This window comes from Pholcus phalangioides, unplaced genomic scaffold (genome assembly GCF_987345545.1).
Source record: "Pholcus phalangioides strain wild (caught in Gottingen) unplaced genomic scaffold, Ppha-v1.0 ptg000014l_1, whole genome shotgun sequence".
Classification (NCBI taxonomy): Eukaryota; Metazoa; Arthropoda; class Arachnida; order Araneae; family Pholcidae; genus Pholcus; species Pholcus phalangioides.
Window position 1 is genome coordinate 24128932 of NW_028301607.1, and position 20121 is coordinate 24149052.

At 34.3% G+C, this 20121-nt stretch overlaps 1 protein-coding gene across 1 annotated transcript in view; it reads left to right on the top strand.

Moving 5' to 3' along the window:
* LOC149078306 (meiosis inhibitor protein 1-like) overlaps positions 1-13828 on the top strand; it is a 65720-nt gene extending 51892 nt beyond the window's left edge. Inside the window, exons 23-29 of the mRNA XM_089241432.1 lie at positions 2287-2391; positions 3392-3531; positions 5373-5618; positions 7773-7854; positions 8379-8470; positions 13204-13317; positions 13540-13828. Coding sequence (XP_089097558.1) covers positions 2287-2391; positions 3392-3531; positions 5373-5618; positions 7773-7854; positions 8379-8470; positions 13204-13317; positions 13540-13731 — 971 coding nt within the window. The 3' untranslated portion in view covers positions 13732-13828. The remainder of the gene's footprint in view (positions 1-2286; positions 2392-3391; positions 3532-5372; positions 5619-7772; positions 7855-8378; positions 8471-13203; positions 13318-13539) is intronic.
* The last annotated feature ends 6293 nt before the right edge of the window (positions 13829-20121 follow it).

The following is a 20121-nucleotide window of genomic DNA, read 5'->3' on the forward strand; positions in this document are numbered from 1 at the left end:
TATAGGATGCTATGGGTTGGCTTGAGTTGGGGCTATGAGAAGGAAAAAAAAATTGAAGAATTCGCGATGGAACAAAAAGTTTGGGAAACTATGATCTACAGCACGGGTGGCCAATCTCTGTTCGAGAGCCAACATAATGGCACATCGTGTCGCTGTCTGCATCAGGAACAAAACTCTGGTATATAAACCGCATGCACAAGGGGAGAGAACTCCGGCATATAAGCCGCACCAGTATGATTGCTTGTTATTGGACCATAACCATTTTGACAGGATTTATTAACTAATTAACTAAACTCTTCATTTAATTAAATACAAATTATAGATAATTAATTATTAACTAAACTCTTAATTTTTTGTGAAAAATTATTTATGTTTTCTCATAGACAGTGAAATCAGAGCAGTTAAGGAAACTACTAAAGTAGCTACTTTAGCATGGACTACAATTTCCTACTAGACCAAACTCAAATATTTGCCTCATGCCCAGCTCTCAGAGCTGATGGTGGAATCACAGACAGGCTAGTAAACAGCCCAGGAAGGTGTATTTAATGTATGTCAGTAAGGCCGAGCTGTTTACAGCTCCTCACTGGATAGAATTTTTCTAGAGTTTTTATCAAAGTCAGGATATCTGCCTTACAAGTCCAAAAAACTGGACTCTGAAAAATATTTTGGGTTGACACATCTGATTTTTTCCAAGTTTCTTGTCAACTCAGTGAAGTCAGTAGTTCCTTTATGTGTGGTTAGAAAAATGTCCACTGATTTTGGACATTCTCCTGAGATTTTTAGCTCTCGAGCTGATGTTATCAGTTGCTCTCAGCTTGATCAAATCTAATGAATCAGGTGACTAACGTATTTAAAGAGGTTTTGTTTTTTAAAAATAAAAATTTTTTGTCAAATCAAAATAATTTTTTTTTCTACATTAACTACAATTTTGTCAATTGAAACTATTATCAAAAATATAATAGGTTTTTCATCTTGTTGCAGGCCGCACAAAATTACCCTGATTCAGCTATTGGCCATCCCAATCTACAGCAAACAAAGGAAAGGTTTTTGTTTTTAACAAGATAGTGAACTTGGCTCAAAAGTACAAATTTGAGCTGACTTCTTGCTGCAAGCCTTTTAATTATATGTAAAGTACTATTATTTAAGTGGTACTTCGGCTAACAAAGACAATTATCTTTGTTAGCGAAAATACCACTGTATACTGCAATTGAATTAGTAGATGCAATGTTTATTTGCTTTATGATATACTATATGATATACTATATGATATATGATATACTATATGCGATATACTATATACTATATTACTATGCTTATGATATACTATATACTATACTTTATGATATGCTTTATGATATATAATTTGAGCTGACTTCTTGCTGCAAGCCTTTTAATTATATGTAAAGTACTATTATTTAAGTGGTACTTCGGCTAACAAAGACAATTATCTTTGTTAGCGAAAATACCACTGTATACTGCAATTGAATTAGTAGATGCAATGTTTATTTGCTTTATGATATACTAGCTATATTACCCGACGCTGCCCGGGTTTTCAATTACTGGGATGACTTAAAAAGTGACAAACCGTTATAAAGGAATAAACTATTTTACATAATACTGGCAGGATTAAAGAAGTGACAAATCATTGTAAAGGCATATGCATGTCTGAAACGCATTGCTAGGGAACCACGGTAACCAAAGTAAACATTCCAAACGTGATTGTTGAGACCCAGGAACCGTTGTTCCCTGACAGTTTTTCACCCATTTCAAGCATTTGCCCAGCTCTGACAAACTTTTAAAGTAGCCTATCATTCAAGTCGGGTCCCGTTTGGTATATATGCAAAATTTGGCAACGATAAATCTGAAATTGTAGATTTGTATAGAGAACACACAGAAAATCAATTTTATATATAGATTTCCAATTTTTATGATGACTTTTATTATTTTTGTTCTTCACAAATTTAATAAGTAACGATTGATATGAGCAAATGCGGAATTTCTTTTCACAGCTCACATCTTTATGTATATGAATTTAAAAAATGATAATAAAACAAGAAGTGATGAAGAATTTCTTATTATAAGGCAAGATGAAATAAATAAGAATAAATCTATTAAAGCAAGAGATGACCACAGACGTTTAAGATTACTTGCGATAAAGTAGTTTCTTGAAATTTAAAATAATAATAATCATTTTTATATGGGTGCTATCTTGAATGTTGTGTGGTTTGTTAACAAGTTAACCCTCTCCCAATCCCCCTCTAAACCTTTTCGTCATTACTCCTACAGTGGTCAAGTTTTTCTCGAGACAATTGAATGATGAGCAATCAATCAAATGCTTATCCTACTTGCAATCGGTGATTATGAGGAAGATGTTTTCAGCTGATCACAGAGGTAAGCTTTGTTTTATATTTTTTTATTAAATGCATTAATATTTTATGAATGGTTTTTATTGATTAAAAACACACTAACACTTTGAAAGATAAATTCTCTAGGCAAATTATCACCTGATAATGACAACAGCCATTACTGTTGGAGGAACATTGAGAAGAAAATGAACTTGTATTGATGACAGCCCTTTGCCTTTAGAACTTTGGTTTCAGGCCACGTAAACCTTATCAATTAACACAGTTAAACATCAAGTAATACATGTTAAACTTACTTGAATAAAGAAATTAATTTTTTCTTTTCAACAATTTTTCCTGCTATAAATTGTTATTTTCTGAAATCATTTTGGATCAGGGCTGTAGAAAAAGGGAGAGATGAAGGGGGATCTGTCCATTCCCCCAAATATTAGAAAATGACTATTTCACCTCACACCAACTCTGACCATATCGTTATACATGATTTATTGCCATTAACGAGTTGGGTTGGAAGTTGAAGGTGCCATTTATCTCTGTGGTTGCCTCAAGCTTATTAGGGCAAAATATCTTATCCTCTGGATCAAACCTAGGACTTGACGGCAACCTTTGTAGTGGTAGACGAGCATCTTACCATCACTCCACTTGGGCACTTTATAAAAAATGACTGGTTTTTATGGAATAACATCGTTAAATCTATTTTTCTATCATTTTAGTGATTTCTTCTAATACAAATTTTCGGCTATGGCCCTGTTAAGATCTTTTTTAATTTTTTATTATTAGGCATAACAGATTCTCGTGATTTCCAGCAAGTATAGCTGAAATAAATTAATTAAATTCTTAATTTCATTATATCTAATTATTGAGTTCAATCAATATTACAATTTTTAATCTGTGCAATTAATAAATGTAAAAGTATCGGAGGATTTGGTTTGTGAATGCTTATAGAAAATATGTAATTTAAAACGTATGTGAAACAAAAAAAAGTACTTTCACTAATAAATTGTTCTATACAAGATCACAAACTTTTTCAGAATGGTATATTGTCTGTGAAAGTTCCGAAGTGGTGACTTTGCTTGAGAATTACATGACGAATGAAGAGTTTCAGTTGAAATTGACAGCCTTGAATCTAATTTCATCAGCTGTAGATTACCAAGTGCAGAATAATTGTGAAGTAAGTCTTGGTTGAACAAACCATGAGTTTTGGTTTCTTACATTGACCATTGATTGGGGAATTTTATATTAATAATAAAAATAGGTGATACATGCATGCATAGTGGTTAAAAATTATGATGGGTAAGTAATTTAAAAAAAAAGCTGGATAGCAGAAAAGACGCATTACCATTGTATCCTAACTCAGGTCGACAAGACATTTTCTTATTGTACAAAAGAACGTTCAGATGTTTTATGAGTATGAATGCCACTCCGAATTTTTTCAGACACTGAGATACTACTTCCGCTTTTCAAAGAGCATTAATGGCAAGATTAACATAGAAGTACATTGCTACTGTATTAAGTACCCACCCGAAGTGGTTAAGGTATCATCTGCAAGACGGGGGGGGTGGGAAAGTCCTTTTGAAATGAGCCTCAAACTTCATGTCCTACTTTAATTGACCTTCATATACATAATATGACTTAAGTGTAACAAAAATTAGAAAGAGACAGAGTCTATCATGTGATAAACTAAAAGAAAAATCAACATTTAATCTAGTTAATAGCAAAATTAATCAATCCCATTCCCCAGGACTTAAGTTTTCCAAATACATTAACACTAGAATAGAAGCACTTTTGGTATACCTAGAAGCGAACTGGGTCAAATTGACCCAAACTGTGAAGAAACTGTTTCATAACAAAAACAGGAATTTCTTTTCAGTTCAGTTTCCTACTCTTATTCAATGTTGTTTAATTGTGTATTCATAACGGAAAACTGCATTTGTTTATAAATATAAAATAGGCTTCAAAATCAGCTAAAGATTAATATAATTCCGTAAAAATAAGATTTAGTATACATTATTTACACTGTTCAATACAATTTTTTTTTCAGTATTCAATTCCATAACATGACAAAGTTGGAAAATAAGCATGTCAAATTAAGTATGAGAAATATGAGAAAATCTTTTTCTCCTAGATAAATTTTCATTGTGGTATCATTGTTTTTCTGTAGCGATGTTTCATGCAACTGTATTTTCACAATTTTTATTGTCTGATAATATTGTTCATTGGTTTCGTCTCACTATCCCTACTAAGCTCATATTTTTGGCTTTTAGCTTACAGAAGTTTCAGCTACACTTTTTTCCTAGAGTCAAGTCACAAAATTTTTTTTATCATCTGCACTTAAGTTTTATAGATAAATGAAACTAAGTTTGATTTGGGTCAAACTGACCCACTCTGCTGTTCTAGTGTTGATATTGCAACGATGTTCATGCAAGAAAAACATTCAGTGGGACCTGGGCTTCACGGAACATTGAGAAACTGAAATAATATTCAGTTTTAGACAGATTTCCCAAAAAGATCTAGTGGAACCAAAAAAGATTTGGTATAGATACAAAAAATTTCTATGTGTGGTTAGTTAGACTTTATTGGACTCTGGAGACACTACAATCAATTTTTTCCTTAAAAATTTGACCAGATAAAAGAGTCCAGAGATAAAAAGTCCAGATAAAAGAGTATTTTTCTTGAAAAATAGTTTTGGCTCCTAAAACATTTTGTTGGTGCCTAAATAATTTCTCGATTTGTCAAGCCCTGCTGTACAGTGAATCTCATATTGCAATACATTAAATATCATCCTTTATATTTCACACGTAAATGATAAATTTTAACAATTTTAATAAAAAAAATTAACATCTCAAATAATAAATATCTTCACAACATCCAGTCTTCCGTATATCTTGTAATACTTTACTTGTATATCGAGTATAACAAGTAATTTACTTGTATAACAAACGAGGATATTGTTCTGTTGAAATTGAACTGTTATAAACAAATGTTTTTAAATTGACAAATTTTCTTTTTCAGTCATCTTCAAGAATTAGGATACCTGTTGAGACACTGTTTGTGTGGTTGACTGCTCCATCCCAACGATTACAAATTGCTTCATTAAGACTTGTTAATGGACTCATAAAAAGAAATTTCAGTCACTCTTCATTTTGTATATTGATATCCAAGTCAGATGAACACAATGAGTTCATGAGGAGCAGACTCAATTTGCCCACTGATGATGTCAAGAAGTTGTTTCTTCTTCTTCAAAATATCATACTTAGTGTGAGTTTTTTTAAAAATGTTATGTTCTTCCTCGAAATTGTTAAGCAATCTTAACTCTGGAGTGCTTGTGCAGTGAAACTTACAATGAATGTGATACAACATCTTTGAGGTACAGTGAAACCCCTCAGATGTGGTCCCCCCTATTTTACAGCCAAATAATAATTTCCTGTTGTATAATAAAAGTATGCATTTCAAACCCCTGATTAACTGTCACCCCCCTCTTTTATGGCAGAATTATTTTTGTCTCGCTGATGACCACTACTACTAAACCAGACATGTACCTTGTCCATATTCCTCTGCGGAACCTCTAATGAATTGGTACATGTTGGAATGTGTGTGTAGTGAAACCTGGTGTGAAGCTTGTTTTTGTGTAATGCTTGTTATGGGTAGTGCTGCCATCTGCCACCAGTTTTTCTAACTATGAGTGAAGTGTAATGATTGAATGATTTATCGTTGTAGGCCTGTTGCTCTCTGTGGGGAGACTTTTTAATGGGAGATCGGTTTGCATTTCCACCTCGAAGTTCTCGCTGATGAGTAAAACTTTAAATCGTGATAGAATATACCAGTTGTCTATTAATAGTGGTAAAAATTTTAACATTTAGTAACACACCAAAACAATCTTTATTTTTTGGTATAAAATGCATGGCCAGAAATGAAATGTGCAGATGCTAGAGGGTGCAGCAAGCACCTTTTTCACACTAATGTAAGAGCACCGTTCACTTCATTAAAAAAAAAAAAAGGGCGGCTTAATTTTAAGAAATAGTAGAACATGCACAAGACAATAATTTTTTGTAAAGAAATGAAATCCTTTTTCATTTACTGCCAAACATCTATAACTTGAATTATTGATAATACGAAATACCCCTATTCACCTGCATGTCTGGAAACAGCAAAGGAGACCAGCATGCTAGGAAATTCGAGTCTAACTCCAGAAAATTTCAAATATCTGACTCTAAAATTAGACTAAATTGACTGATTTACGTTGCCTGTTTTATGATCTTTTTCTTTCTTACAAACTATGTTCAGATAGTTCTAGCTTTATGTTTGCTTCTTCTAATACAAATCTTGTATCAAAAATGTTGGATGCCAAGCTTATTTGTTCGTGTAGATTAGATGAGTTGGAGAAATATAAGTAGATTGCAAAGTTTTTTTACTCCTTGATTGAGTGTATAAAATCAGAAGCAAAGCAAAAAATTAGACTGAACAGAGAATTGATGAGAACAGACTGAGAATAATTGCACTGCAAAATATTATGGTGCATATACAAAAGTGTCAGCATATTTCTTCAATCTTGCATATCTAGTATCTATGCATGAATAGTGCTGCTATGTGTATTTCAAATTGTGAGTAAAGTTTAATGTTTGCATATTTGTATAGTTGTAGGTAGGGTGACAATTATGGAAGAGCAGAGAGGTCTGGTGCTCTGGGTGCTGGACCAGCAAGGGTGCCGTGTTTGTTTTTTGTTCGTTCAAAACTTATGAAGAGATGGGGGGCACCAAAATGGTTACTTGCCCTAGGAACTGTGTCAATTGTCGTTTTTGGTTGGGGCCCTGGTTGTAGAAACTCTTGCAAGACTTTTCAATGGGAAGATAGACACATTTGTGCCTGAGGCTAGAAAATAACGAAAAACCAACTTCAGCAAGCCACCACTGTGCCACTGATGAGATTCAAACCCAGATCCCTGTGATGCTAATCCCTCAAGATTACCACATGACTGCACAGCGGCTACCATTGGTGCTGAAAATATTCTCTCCTACTTAGTAGAAAAAATTCCATCATATTTTACTCTGAACAGAGTTAAATTTTTGGTGATAAATGACAAAAAAAAAAGATTACTTGAAAATTCCAAAAATATGACCAATCGCTCAAAAGTGATTAAAATATGACGTGCCATAGAAAATCTGTGAGCCCTAGTTATTAGATTAGCTGTGATCTTTATTGAACCTTGCTTTTCCCATCATACTGGGAATGAACCCCAGACCCCAACATTCAAAAAGCTGGAAGAGCTTTTGAATGTGTCCCTTGATTTTTACTAATGCAGGGAAAATTTTAATATCAATCGATAGAAGGCCTTCAAGATATCTATGTTTGATTGTATGTTCCAAATATTTAGTAAATGTTTATTTTATTAAATCAATTTTTTTCCTTTTCCAGAAGGTACCTATCCTCCATGATACAGGTGTGAAGGCAATTTTGAATCTGATGGACCTGATTAATAGAAAAGACTCATTACTTGGTGCTTATATATTTTTTTTTTCTCCAAATACAGCATGAAGACAATTCCTGATTTTTTTTTCTTTTTTTAGGAATACCAGTGTGTAGAATTAAAAATAGAATATAGAATTTATTTACAATAAATTATTATCAAAGTTGATCTGATAAAAAGTTGTAAATTACAAGTGAAAATTGAGCCTTTAACCCTTTGAGCAGCACAGCAGAAATTAGCAAAACCTCTATTGAATACCATTTCTCTTTCAATTAAGTAGGGTTTCTTTTGATTTTCAGCAGGTACAAAGGGGTATAAGATAAACTTTTCCATTGAGAAAAAAAAATCAACTTCACAAAATAGCTAAGCTTGTCTGTGCTAAAGGGCTCAAAATAAGGGGCCTTTTGAGAAGCAAGATATCCCGTCAATGCTTGCTTAAAGGGTTAATAATTGTTATCAGTTTATAAGAAATTTATTCTGTGCTTTACATTAAAATAACCTTACCAAAATCAATCTTAAATATCATTTAATAAACCTGACTATTTTTGTTTCAGAGAAACATATAATGCACAGACCGTGGACTAAAATAATGTTCCTCAGCATCATTGAGACAGATAAGACAAATACACTGAAACTGTTGGAAAAGGTGAAACTTTGTATTTATTCAGTTCTAATTAATTAATTATTTTAGTTAGATTAACCTCGATCTTTAGAATCTGCCTAAAGACTAATAATGTGAATAAGAAATTTTCAGCTAAAGACTGCCTTTTTTCCCTAAATTATTTGTCCATGTTGGACATGGGATAAAAAAAGTATGCCTCAGGATATACAGGGCGGTGCGTTACGTCCCTTGGCTGCATATTATTGGTGAATCGTTGATCGTAGAGGCATACTTCCAATTAGAAAAGTATTAAAATAACATGTAGAACTCAGATGTCATTCATATTACAAGAGGTTCTACAAGTAATTAAAAAAAATAAGTTTTTATTTGGTTATTCTGTCCAAACAACCCAATTAGAAAGTTGTTGCCCTGTCTCTCCTGAGGCCGGTAAAAAAATTCCTCGGTTTTAAGTATAATATTCACCGAGATATTTGAATGTAAAAATCGCTGAAAATGAAAGGAATGTGTAATCTAGTGGATGAGCTCATTATGCAGTTTCCCCCTTTTTTCAGCTAATTTTTTTACATTAAAATACTTCAGTGAATATATTTCACTTGAAACATGGAATGTTTTTTTGTCAACCTCAAGAAAGACAGGGCAACAACTTTCTAATTAGGTTTTTTAGGACAGTGACAAAATCAGCCCCTCATCAATTTTGGAGCAGCAAACTTTCAGTTTTGGAGCAGAAATTTTGAAAATGGAGCAGAACTAAAAATTAACTATGTCTGCAATATAAGGAGTAATTTTTCTTTGAAATGCCAAAAGTTTTGCCAAAAATAGTTGAAACAAATAATTCTAAATAAATTTCCTTCACGAATTAAAGTCCATTTAAATTTTTTCTGAAGTATCTTATCTGTCACTACTAAAACATGCATCACTGAAAAATGACGAATAAAAAAATCATTACTCTATTTTTAAATTAAACACCATTCATACTGAAAACCTAGGCAAGAATTTCTGCTGCTTGAACACTAAAATCTTATTCATCCTGATTTAGCAAAAAAACGTGCACAGGGCTCCCACTCAAAAAGTTAGAAAAAGCAGGACTGAAAAGTAGGATGGGGGAGGGTACCACCCTTAGACAGCATAATCATAGCATAATGAAAAAAATAACTTGCCAAAGTTTTTAAATTTTTTTTTTTTTTCATAGCACTATTTCAGTGTCTTATAAGATTAATTTGAGCCAAAGCAAAATGACAGAAATGACTTGGTAACAAAAACAATTTTTGGCCAAAAAAGTACTAGCAACCACAGAAAATTATTTTCTGGCGCTCCTTACAATATATATTACATTCTTTTGTTTTTAAAGTCTTCCACAGTCCAGCCTGTCAACTCTCTTCAACAATATACAGCAAATTATGAAGGCGTACATGTCTTTATAATTTGCTTCATGCTTTTTCAAGAATGATGCTCCTTGCACACCACTTTCAAAAGCACAGTGCAAAATGTGTAAATTACAAGATCCGCCGTAAATAGACCAAGGTGGACCGGATGGTTTTACTCTTTGCTGAGCACATTTTAAATATTGTTTATGCCTCTTCATGCCTGAAAAATATAGAAGATGATTGAATGCTATTGGGTAGCATCAGAATTACTGAACCTAGAATAGGCATGTGTATCCAACTGTTTTGTAATGCAAACTGTTACTTCACCTACACACAAAATGTGCACCATGATTTTGAATAATGAATGTTAGTTATTGTGCAAGACCACATGAAGTAGCAAATGCAAAATAATTTTTTATCATCCAGACAGAAGTTTTTAATGACTACTCTACTTGTTGAACTCTCAGACTAAGCAAATGAAAAATGAATAAACCAAATGATCCACATACATCCCCCCCCCCCCCAAATAACTCTGAAAATGATACAATTTCTTCTTTGGCAGAATCATTAATCACAAACTACAACATTTGTAATATTTGGCAATATATCAATGATTTACTGCTCAATTAAAAACCAATTACACAAATTTTGTTGATAAGATTTGGTAAAAAAGTAAAAGTAGGAAAAGTAGGGCATTTTTTACCAAGAAGCAGGACAAGTGGGAGCCGAGTGCAGAATATAATAAGGGTTTTTGTGAAAAAAAGTTAGCTTCTCACGGAATTTAAAGAAATGATTAAATTTAAAAACGAAATGCAAAAAACAAGAAAAATATGAATACCTTATTTACTTAAACAATTTCTCAACATAATAGTATGTTAATAGATTAAAAATGTTTTTTTTCTGGTTTTCTCAGCCTGAAGCCTGTTAGAATATTTTCTTTACAAATCACGAGTCACTTTCAAAAGTTCAGCATCTCAATGACAATTTTTTTCAAATTTTTCATGCCCTTGAACATAACATTTTGTGTGTTGTATTCCATTAAAGCATTGGATGGACAGATTTTTCACTGTTCAAACAGACTTTTGTTAACGCTGAACTCTCTTTCACTCTCTGCAATACCATGTGATGTGCTAAAGATAAAAAGAACTGGAAAAATTTTGAACTTTGGGCTGCTTTCAAGCTTACAACGTTTGAATATGTTTGCCCAATATCTATCTATTCTCTGAACTGATTTCTCTTCTTGTAGTTCTACAACATCCCAGCAATACATGAGGGAGTAATGTACCATCCCAACAATGCATGAGGGAGTGCAAAAAACAAGAGGGTGCAAACATTTCACTCTTAAACATGTTTTGGAAAGGTAGGGCATTTATATAATAGATATCTCGCAGAAGTTATGTAAAATGAGCATGCTCCTAGTACAAACTCCTTCCTTTGACTATTGTTAAGAGCATGCCCCCTCCCCCACCAATGGAAGGGCGGACCGTGCGGCCATATTGGGCGCCGCTCTAGGAGGGGTGCCAAATGAAGTTGAAAGGGTGAAAAAAAAAACTTGGTCGACTAAAAAAAACGGTGTTCGTGGGTAGAGATTTTTTTAATCGAGCCGCCCTTGTTCGCCAAATACGGATTTTTCGCGATGTGAAATTGTCACGATCGGCAAACGCCGACGATAACCACACGACCGCATAGTGGCTAGATGACAAAACTATGGATATTTTAGCTGGAGTTTTTACAGATCCCGTTTTTTCTCAACGATCTCCGAAAACTTTTGGTAATTTAAACGAGTAAACCAATCCCCCTTTTCGATTCTTCGCAAAGGCGCATGTGCAATCTTGTGAGATATAAAGCGAATTTGCGCCGTAGATACGCTGTCTTTGAACGCTGGTTGGTAGCTGCGAAATTAGTTATTTTCAGTGCATAACCCGCAGGAGAAAAGTCTCTCCGAAATCGGAAAATTCGGCATATTCATTCAGGGACTTTGATAGTTTAGACCAATATATATATATATAACAGTACAGGACTTTGTACTTCAAGGTAGTAGAACTACTTTCCAAGGTCACAAGCTAACGCTATTGTGGTAGATGGTGTGGGAAATGAAAAAAATTGAAGTTCCCCATACCTTTTTCCTCGTCTCGGAAAGAACGCGTCCCGTGAACAAAATTTTCATGCTTTTTTCCTAAATTCTGGGTATTTGATGCACTACAGGGCATTAGTGGTACCTCATTTTCAGCATTTATTATAAATTCTAAGTTTTTTCTACTTTTATGAAAGATAATGTTTCAATTCATAAGCTTAATCTGTTATTTTCTGTTAAATAGTTTTCATATTTTTTGAAAAAAACCATTCATAAACTATGATGTGCGTAAATTTTGAAACACCCTGTAGTTAAACATATTCTTCTCATCGACCTCTAACAAAACAATTTCTATTGCCCTTGCTGGTAAACCAACCCATTATATCCTGTGTTTCATCTGTAGCTTCTACTATTCCCTTGATCTGTTCCATCGTAGAGATTGGGAAACACTGGTTCAAGTCTCTACTTGCATAACCCATAGACCTCTCATTATGTGCTGATGTAGCCACAACTAGATACTTGTTCCTTGGAGACAAGTAGTCCCATAAATTTGTGCATAGTTTAAAAACTAATAATGCTTAGAGTAGGTACATTTGAATGTGATTTGAGAAAAAGTTTATTCTATAAAGAAGGGGGGGGGGGGGTTTGATATTGGGAAAAATTTTAGCTCAAATTTTTGTGGATATAGGGCACTGCATGAAAGCAAAGGTCATTGGAAATATACAAATCAGAGCACTATAAAATGCAAGGTGCATGATTGACCTTGAACACACAAGATTGTCATTGTGATGTTGACATTGGTGGATAAAGCACTATTGGTGAAGTTTTACCTCAGCTTCAAATCGCTGGTGAAGCTTTGTTGGACGTTTTGGACACAGAAATAATTGAAGAAAGGTTCAGGTCCCTAAAATTCTGTGATTTGCTTTCATGCAGCACTCACTTCTGAAATATAGATGGCAGCACTGACAAATCAGACATAATGCTAGATATGTACTCAGACTGTTAGGTGCATACACTTACACTTCCGGCACAACTCACGAGGTAGTAAATTGCCTATGGCAATAGACCTGAGTTGTGCTTGGTTTGAAAGAAAGAACCCTCTATCGACAAAACTGTAAACTAAACTTTTTTCTTAACCGACAAAAAAATACCCTAATTACTTCACAATTCAACATTTGTTTGATGAAAGATAAATATTCATCGCGAGGCACTCTTTTTGAGGTTGCTTGTATTTTATGCATTTCGGTCAGTAGCTATTGGTCATTTCAGCCTTGTGGAAAAAAAAAAGTAATACATTTATTATTTTTTCTCATATAAAGTGGATGATGTTCTATGAAACAGACAGCTCCATCATTCCAGTTATCCAGCGGTATGTGGAGATTGTATCTGAAAATGATATCTTAGATACAAATGATCAAGAATTTCTACAATTGGTGAGTTATGATTCATTTTTGTTAGGTTCAGATATCATTTTATCATGTTGCTTGATGGTGCTGCTAACAATGTTGGGAAAAAAATTTTTTCACGTATCTGTAGAATATCTAAAAATGTAGATATGAATGCATGTGGAATGCAAATTTTTATGCATGAATAATGACGCATGATGAATTAGCTATACAAAAATTTTTAATCATAAAATGTTACTTTTTTTTTAGGTACAAAAAAGTGCATATCAGAGCTGTCTTTCTGAGAATATAATCAAACGGCTGAAGTCAGAAAAAGTGGATGATCTTCAGGTAGAGAACGATGGGACTGATGAACTTTTAATGGGTAGAGTGAGTGAATTAGTACAAAGTTGCATCGGAAGTTATTATCCCATAAAAAAGAGCACGAAGAAAGCAAAATAAAAGTATCAAACACAAAATGGGCATTTTATATGTACATGAGTTTATTATTTACACGATACCGTGACCAAAGAAAAACCAATTTTTTTTCCATTCAAAAAATGTCTCATTTGTGCATATCTGTCTTACTTTTAGGGAAAAAAATTTAAACTTTGTAGCTATTGTATATATACATTAATTTCCAAAGTAGAGTGGAGTTTCGAGTCCTAGGTAAACGGGACTGAGGCCACCTCCAATTGCTGAAAGCTTAGATTATCCGAAAAAAAAACCCCAATGAAATTGACTTTCTAGGGGAGGTGTCTTAGACCTACACATTTGTATTCACTCTTACCTATTGTTTTCAAAGCAATGAGCAATGGCTTAGTTCCTTGAGATGAGGGTTACCAAGACAATGGCTTCTTTATAAGGCAAATCCAGGACTGATAAGGGCTCTCATATCCCTAGGCCCCGATATATTTGTTTTACTGTATAAATTTACTATAGAGGAGCCTGTGAAAAATTCTGGCACGGTATCAAGACCCTTTGAAATTAAAATTACTTGGATTTTTTGGAATAATCAAACAAAATTGAATAAAGCTCGTTCTCTGCAGAAACAGATAAAAAAAATAGATGGATTTTAAAAATTCTAGCACCTTGGATTATCAGGAACCTCAAACAAGACTAGGATTTGTTCCACATCTCCACAATATTAATCATCCGAAATGTACGGTGCTGATGAATTTTTATAATATTCTATGTAGAATGTGAAAGTGGTTTTGTTTACAAGGCAAATACTGTACCGTAGGGTTGCAGTATATCACTGGTAATTGGTTGGGGTTCTTCCATAATGTGATTATATGGTCCAGGAAATTTTCATTTATTAAAAAAATATTAAACATGTTTTTCTCCATATTTCCAACAAACCCACTTGAATTTTTCCTCTCCACTGAGATCAAGGATTTGAATAATTTTACAAACTTCTTATGAATGTACAGTAGACTCTCGATAATCCTGCATTTTTTAAGGTCTTTTTCAATCATAGAAGAGATCAAGCATTTTTGTCAGAGTTTATATTATTTAAATGAGCTTTTTGCAATTGACTTCCTGTAATCCGGCACACCCTAGTCTGATATGTGCTGGATTAACAAGAGTCTACTGTATATTTCTCATATTTGTCTCGTGTTGAACATTCCCCCCATCTGTTATTTTAATAGTGCTTCACCTTCATTTCCTACCATTGTTGATTTTAGCGATAATTGCCGAGTTTACTTTTGACATCATAATTGGAGAGAATTGATAATTTCTCATATTTTTCTCGAAAAATCATGGTTAGACTGGGAATGCAAGGACAGTGACTTTTCATTCATGCGGAATAAATTTGAGGTTTTTGCTTTGAACATATCAAAATATTCTGGTTGGAAACCAGATTTTCTGTAAGTCTATAAAAAACATCAGCAGCACTGACACCTATGTTAAAACTAATTTTTGACAGTAAAATTCGCGTGTCCTGTCCAAACCCCAACCCTTTGTTCACATATTGAAAAAAGTGAAATATTTTTCCCCTTTCCTAACTCAAGTCAGTGTAAAATACAGTATCTCATTTACAAGTAACATCATAAGCAGATAGAGACTTTTTGAGCAAAAGGAACAAGAACTGTTGACATGGAGAGCTTGTGCAGTAGGGTGGGTTGAAAATTTTTTATATTTTCAAATCGCAATAGTGCGGAAAAGTTGCCTCCTTTAATAAGAAAAACGATGAAAAAATTTCTTTTAAATCAGTTGATATCTTCCGTTCGGGCATGGTACTTGAAGTTTATAGAAATTGAACATTTTTCTTAAATTTTTTAAAATTACGTAAAAATCCACAATAGACACACTATATTTTATGCTTAATTTATGGTTCAAGAACATAAATTAAATTAAAACATCATTAATATTTCAATGTTCGCAGGTCGCACAATGTGACCAAATTTTTGCGACTCAGGATGTCGTTTTTTGAGATTGAAACCCAAGCATTATCCAGAGCCCTTAGGAACAACTTTGGCCAATGGAGAAAACAAACTGGCTCAACAGACCAGTCCTGACAAGGCAGGGCGAAGACGTAAGTAGTAGCCTTTTGCCCGTCGCTACATAATTCTTGAAAATGTTCGCAACACGTCGAAAGACAAAACTACTTCCCGTCAGCAAAAAAACCCGAAAAATGTTAAATTTACCGTATATACTCGTGTATAAGCCGACCCCCCCCCCCCCACCCCACAATTTCAGGACCACCAAAATCTCAATAAATTGAAAACCCGTGTATAAGCCGACCAAAATCTGTGCATTTCAGAGAAAAAAAATCATATATTTCCATGCAAAATGAATAGCTTACGGAAATTTACAATAGAAAACGATTCAAACTTTTTAATCTGTTTCTTCTGAGTCTCCAAGCTCATCGTAATCCGTCAGATTATCATAGGGGGTGCAGCATCTTCGTTTTTATCTTCATCTGGACTGTCTCATCGCCATTGTCACTTTCAAAGAGGATATCAATCATCTTCAGTTCCGTCCATTGCATTGCTAATGCAACACTTTCTGAAGGATTGAATGATAATTTCGGTGGAAACAGAATTCCACGCCTCCTGTACCCATTGGCACACTAGGCCAATGTCAGGTTTCTTCAAGGCACCACTTTTTGTAGTTTCTTTATCATCAGAACTCATCCATTTGATCCACAAATTCCTCAAATAGTCTTTGAAAGACTTGTTGTTGCTCACATTAAGGCTTTACAATTGACATTAGCCCACCTGGTATCAAAGCCAATGATGTTTTTGATTTCTTTGCCTCGTCTTTGACATTATCAGGGTTTTGAACATATCCCATACCAACAATGCCGGTTTCTCGAACACTGCTACAAAAATGACTATTGATTGTGGGGTCGAAATTTTCTCATCCAAAACTGACCCGAGTATAATCCGAGCCCCCACTTGAGGAAATACGGTAATTCTAATTTATCTTTAATTTTATCTGCTTTATTTTGGTAACCCCAAAATATCTTGGGCTCTTGGAGCACTTTTGTCTGCATCGACAAGCCCAAATAAGGGTTAAAGTTGTTTTTACAGTCAAACATGTTTTCCACCTTTCCCCCCTCCGATCGATCAACTGCCAGTGGGTGGAGTCAGCTTCTGTTTAATAACAATGAGACTTTTCCATGTTCTTTCAGCACAGTAAATATAAGCTCAGTATAATATTAAAAAAAAATTCTCTTCCTAGAAAGCCAACGGCCACATACTTAAAGGGATTAAGTTCTGTAGCATTTTTGATCATGTGGAAGCCTGGGGTTTTCGTAGAATACCAGTTGAAAACCTCCAGTCTAAAGCAGTGGTTCCCAACCTTATTTTCCTTCCTGCACACTCTTGATTAATGTCTTCTTTATGTAATTAAATTAATTTGTATGAATTCTTTTAATTATTGTCTTTCCGGCTATGGCTAATATTTAATTTTGGCTTCATCTTTTTTTTTTTTTTGCAAATTCAAAAACTAACTTTTTTGAAATTTTAAAAAAAAGATTCATTGAATAGTTCATTTATTGATTCCAGCCACAACAACTATAAATTAATGTTTCTTTGACACTTGACTGGATTTTGAAGTTTTTCCTGAGTCGTATGTTCACAACAGTATCAAATCTAAGTACAACATGCTAATAACACGAGGTACCAATGTAAACAAACCACAAAATAGTTTAAATGTATAATGATAAATAATAGTATTTTTTCTCGACTGAAATGGAAAACAAGTATGATCAGTAATCGAAAAAGCTTTCACAACACAAAGTTTATATGTTACATTTCTGCCAGGCCCCAGCTTTTGAAAATACGCTACAAATGGTATATATATATATATATATGCGTACGTTTAGTACATGCTCTTTGCGCCTCCCCTCCCCCTGGAAAAAGTTGAAACGACGGCCCTGATTTCTGCAAGCAGAAGATATGTCGAAATATCGGTACGATTCATATTTTTTAGGAATTTAAAAATTCAATTTTTATTATTGCAATTTTTTAAATAATCAACATGCAGACATGCCAACTTTTGCAATCCGGAGATTCTCCCGACGGGGGGGGGGGGGGGGGCACTCATAGAATGGATCAAAAAAAAAAATTCACACCAAAAAAAAAAAAAAATTTATCAATTAAGAAAAAGTTACATTTCTCCCCCCCCCCCTTCCCAAGGCAGGTTCTGCATTGCCCCTAAGCAGAATATAATTCCATGCCAGTCATTCCATGCAGAATAGAGAAATCACATCTATAGTCCACCGATCACGAGAAGAACACTGGCTATGTCACGTCGGACAATTCTATTATTTACTTTTAGATAAAGCAACTGCCGATCGAGAATAGCGCATTAGCAACGGCGCTTTCCCGTTTGGCGCCTTGAGCGCTATTTCGGCCTCCTAGAAATTTCACTAAAAGCGCTACGGCCAGTGATGGTAACCTCTTCCAGCGAAATTTCCCTCAAAAAACACCCTTTTCACTAAATTTTTCCCACGCACTCAGAAAATGTGCTACCATCAAGCGGGGCAAATACATAAGTATTTTACAATAGAAAAGTATTGCACTGCATTAATTCCTTAATTTTTTGCAAAAATTCTTTTGTTTGATGAACTCTCAAAATTTCCCACAAATGCTAAGAAATTTCCCCCTTGTACAAATTTTGGCCAATTTTTCCCATGAATATGGGAAATTTCCCACGAGTTACCATCACTGGCCACGGCAGTGCTCTCAATAACATCGTCATCGCAGTGTTTTTGTTGCGTAAACACCGGCTGTTCGACAGTGTCGTCCAAAGCCGCTTGTAAGTTGTAATACTTGTAAGTAAGCCTACTCTTAATGCAGCTTTGGTGTCGTCTTACGGCATTCAGGGCCCCCACATCCTAGAGCAGGGCCCCTAGCCTGGGATCTTTCACGGGCCCCTTTATGATGAATTTATAGCGTGAAAAAGCAAAAACATGGTGAAAATCGTCCCGGGCCCCAGGGCTGGAGCCTTGTCAGCCCACCCCTAGTGGGGGCCATGACGGCATTGTCCCATTAGATTCACAAAAATAAGATCTGGTTGAAATTTTCCAGAATTTACGTGGTAGGGCCTCAGAAAAATCACTTGGCCCGGGAAAGCCTCTTAAGACGACCCGGCTGCTCGAGCACTTACGGCACATTATTTTAACCGGTTGAGCGGTGAAAGGTTTTTCGATTTCTATTTGAAAAACGGTGTGAGGTTATACGGAAAAATACTTGTAAAGTGGCGAAGCTTCTTTATCTCAAGTAGTGCTATCCCCCCCAACAAACATGCAGGACAACAGAGAAGGCGTGGTTGGTGGGGTCCATCCAAGTGACAGGTTGGCTACACCTATTCCAAAGTGATCCTATTCTTTACTAATACACACTCAACTTCAGTACCTGTTCTTTTGTTACAGTATTGGCCATTTTTTTTCTCCCTGTCGTGGTCATAGACATATTTAGAAGTTCATTTTTCCTATTGCTGTGGAACATCGCTAAAATGACACTTGATACAACGATATTTTTGAAGTATTATTTGGAAATGTCTATACTTTAATGTTAATTGGCTGCCTCTCGATATAGCGATAATCCCACTACAGCGATATTTTTTCTTAGTCCGCAGACTATCGTTACATCGATGTTTCACTGTATATATATTTTACTTTTCTCACTAATTTATTTATACAATTAATCTATTTATACAACACGAAATGATTTATACTTCACGTAAAAAAACTAACTGATTATAAAATATATCAATTTTATGTGTATATGGAAGGAATCAATTATTATGATGTATTTAATACATGCCATTAATAATGTAAGATACATTATAAACGCAAACGTTTTAAAAGCCTATTTGAGCCTCATTTCGATAGGTGGCATGTTTAGCAACGCGATGTATCTTACAGAATTTTTTTTTCTTTTGATGAAATTTACTTTCTTTGATGATATACAGACCAAAAAAAAAATAAAAGGTAACAAAAGAAATGGAATATTTGTCAAAATTTTAATTGAATCAACGATAACAACTGCTTTTCAGGGTTTATCTCAATGTAATGTCACATTCAGTTGGTCACATATAATTGAATTTTTACGCTTCGCATAAATTACATGTGTTATCATAGGATTCTATAAACACATTAAAAAAAAAACCCGCATACATACACACAGCTGTACCCACTTATAACGAAGCTAGAAAAAACAGCGAATGTATTCAATATAAGCGAATTTCATTACATCCGTACCAGCTTGGAAAATGATACGATTAAGCGAATAACACATTTTGCACGAGCGATACGCATTTTTCAGTAATCTGAACATTCTTAAAATGAATAGATTAAAATAAAGATTAAAAACTTAATTGATGATATAATAACAT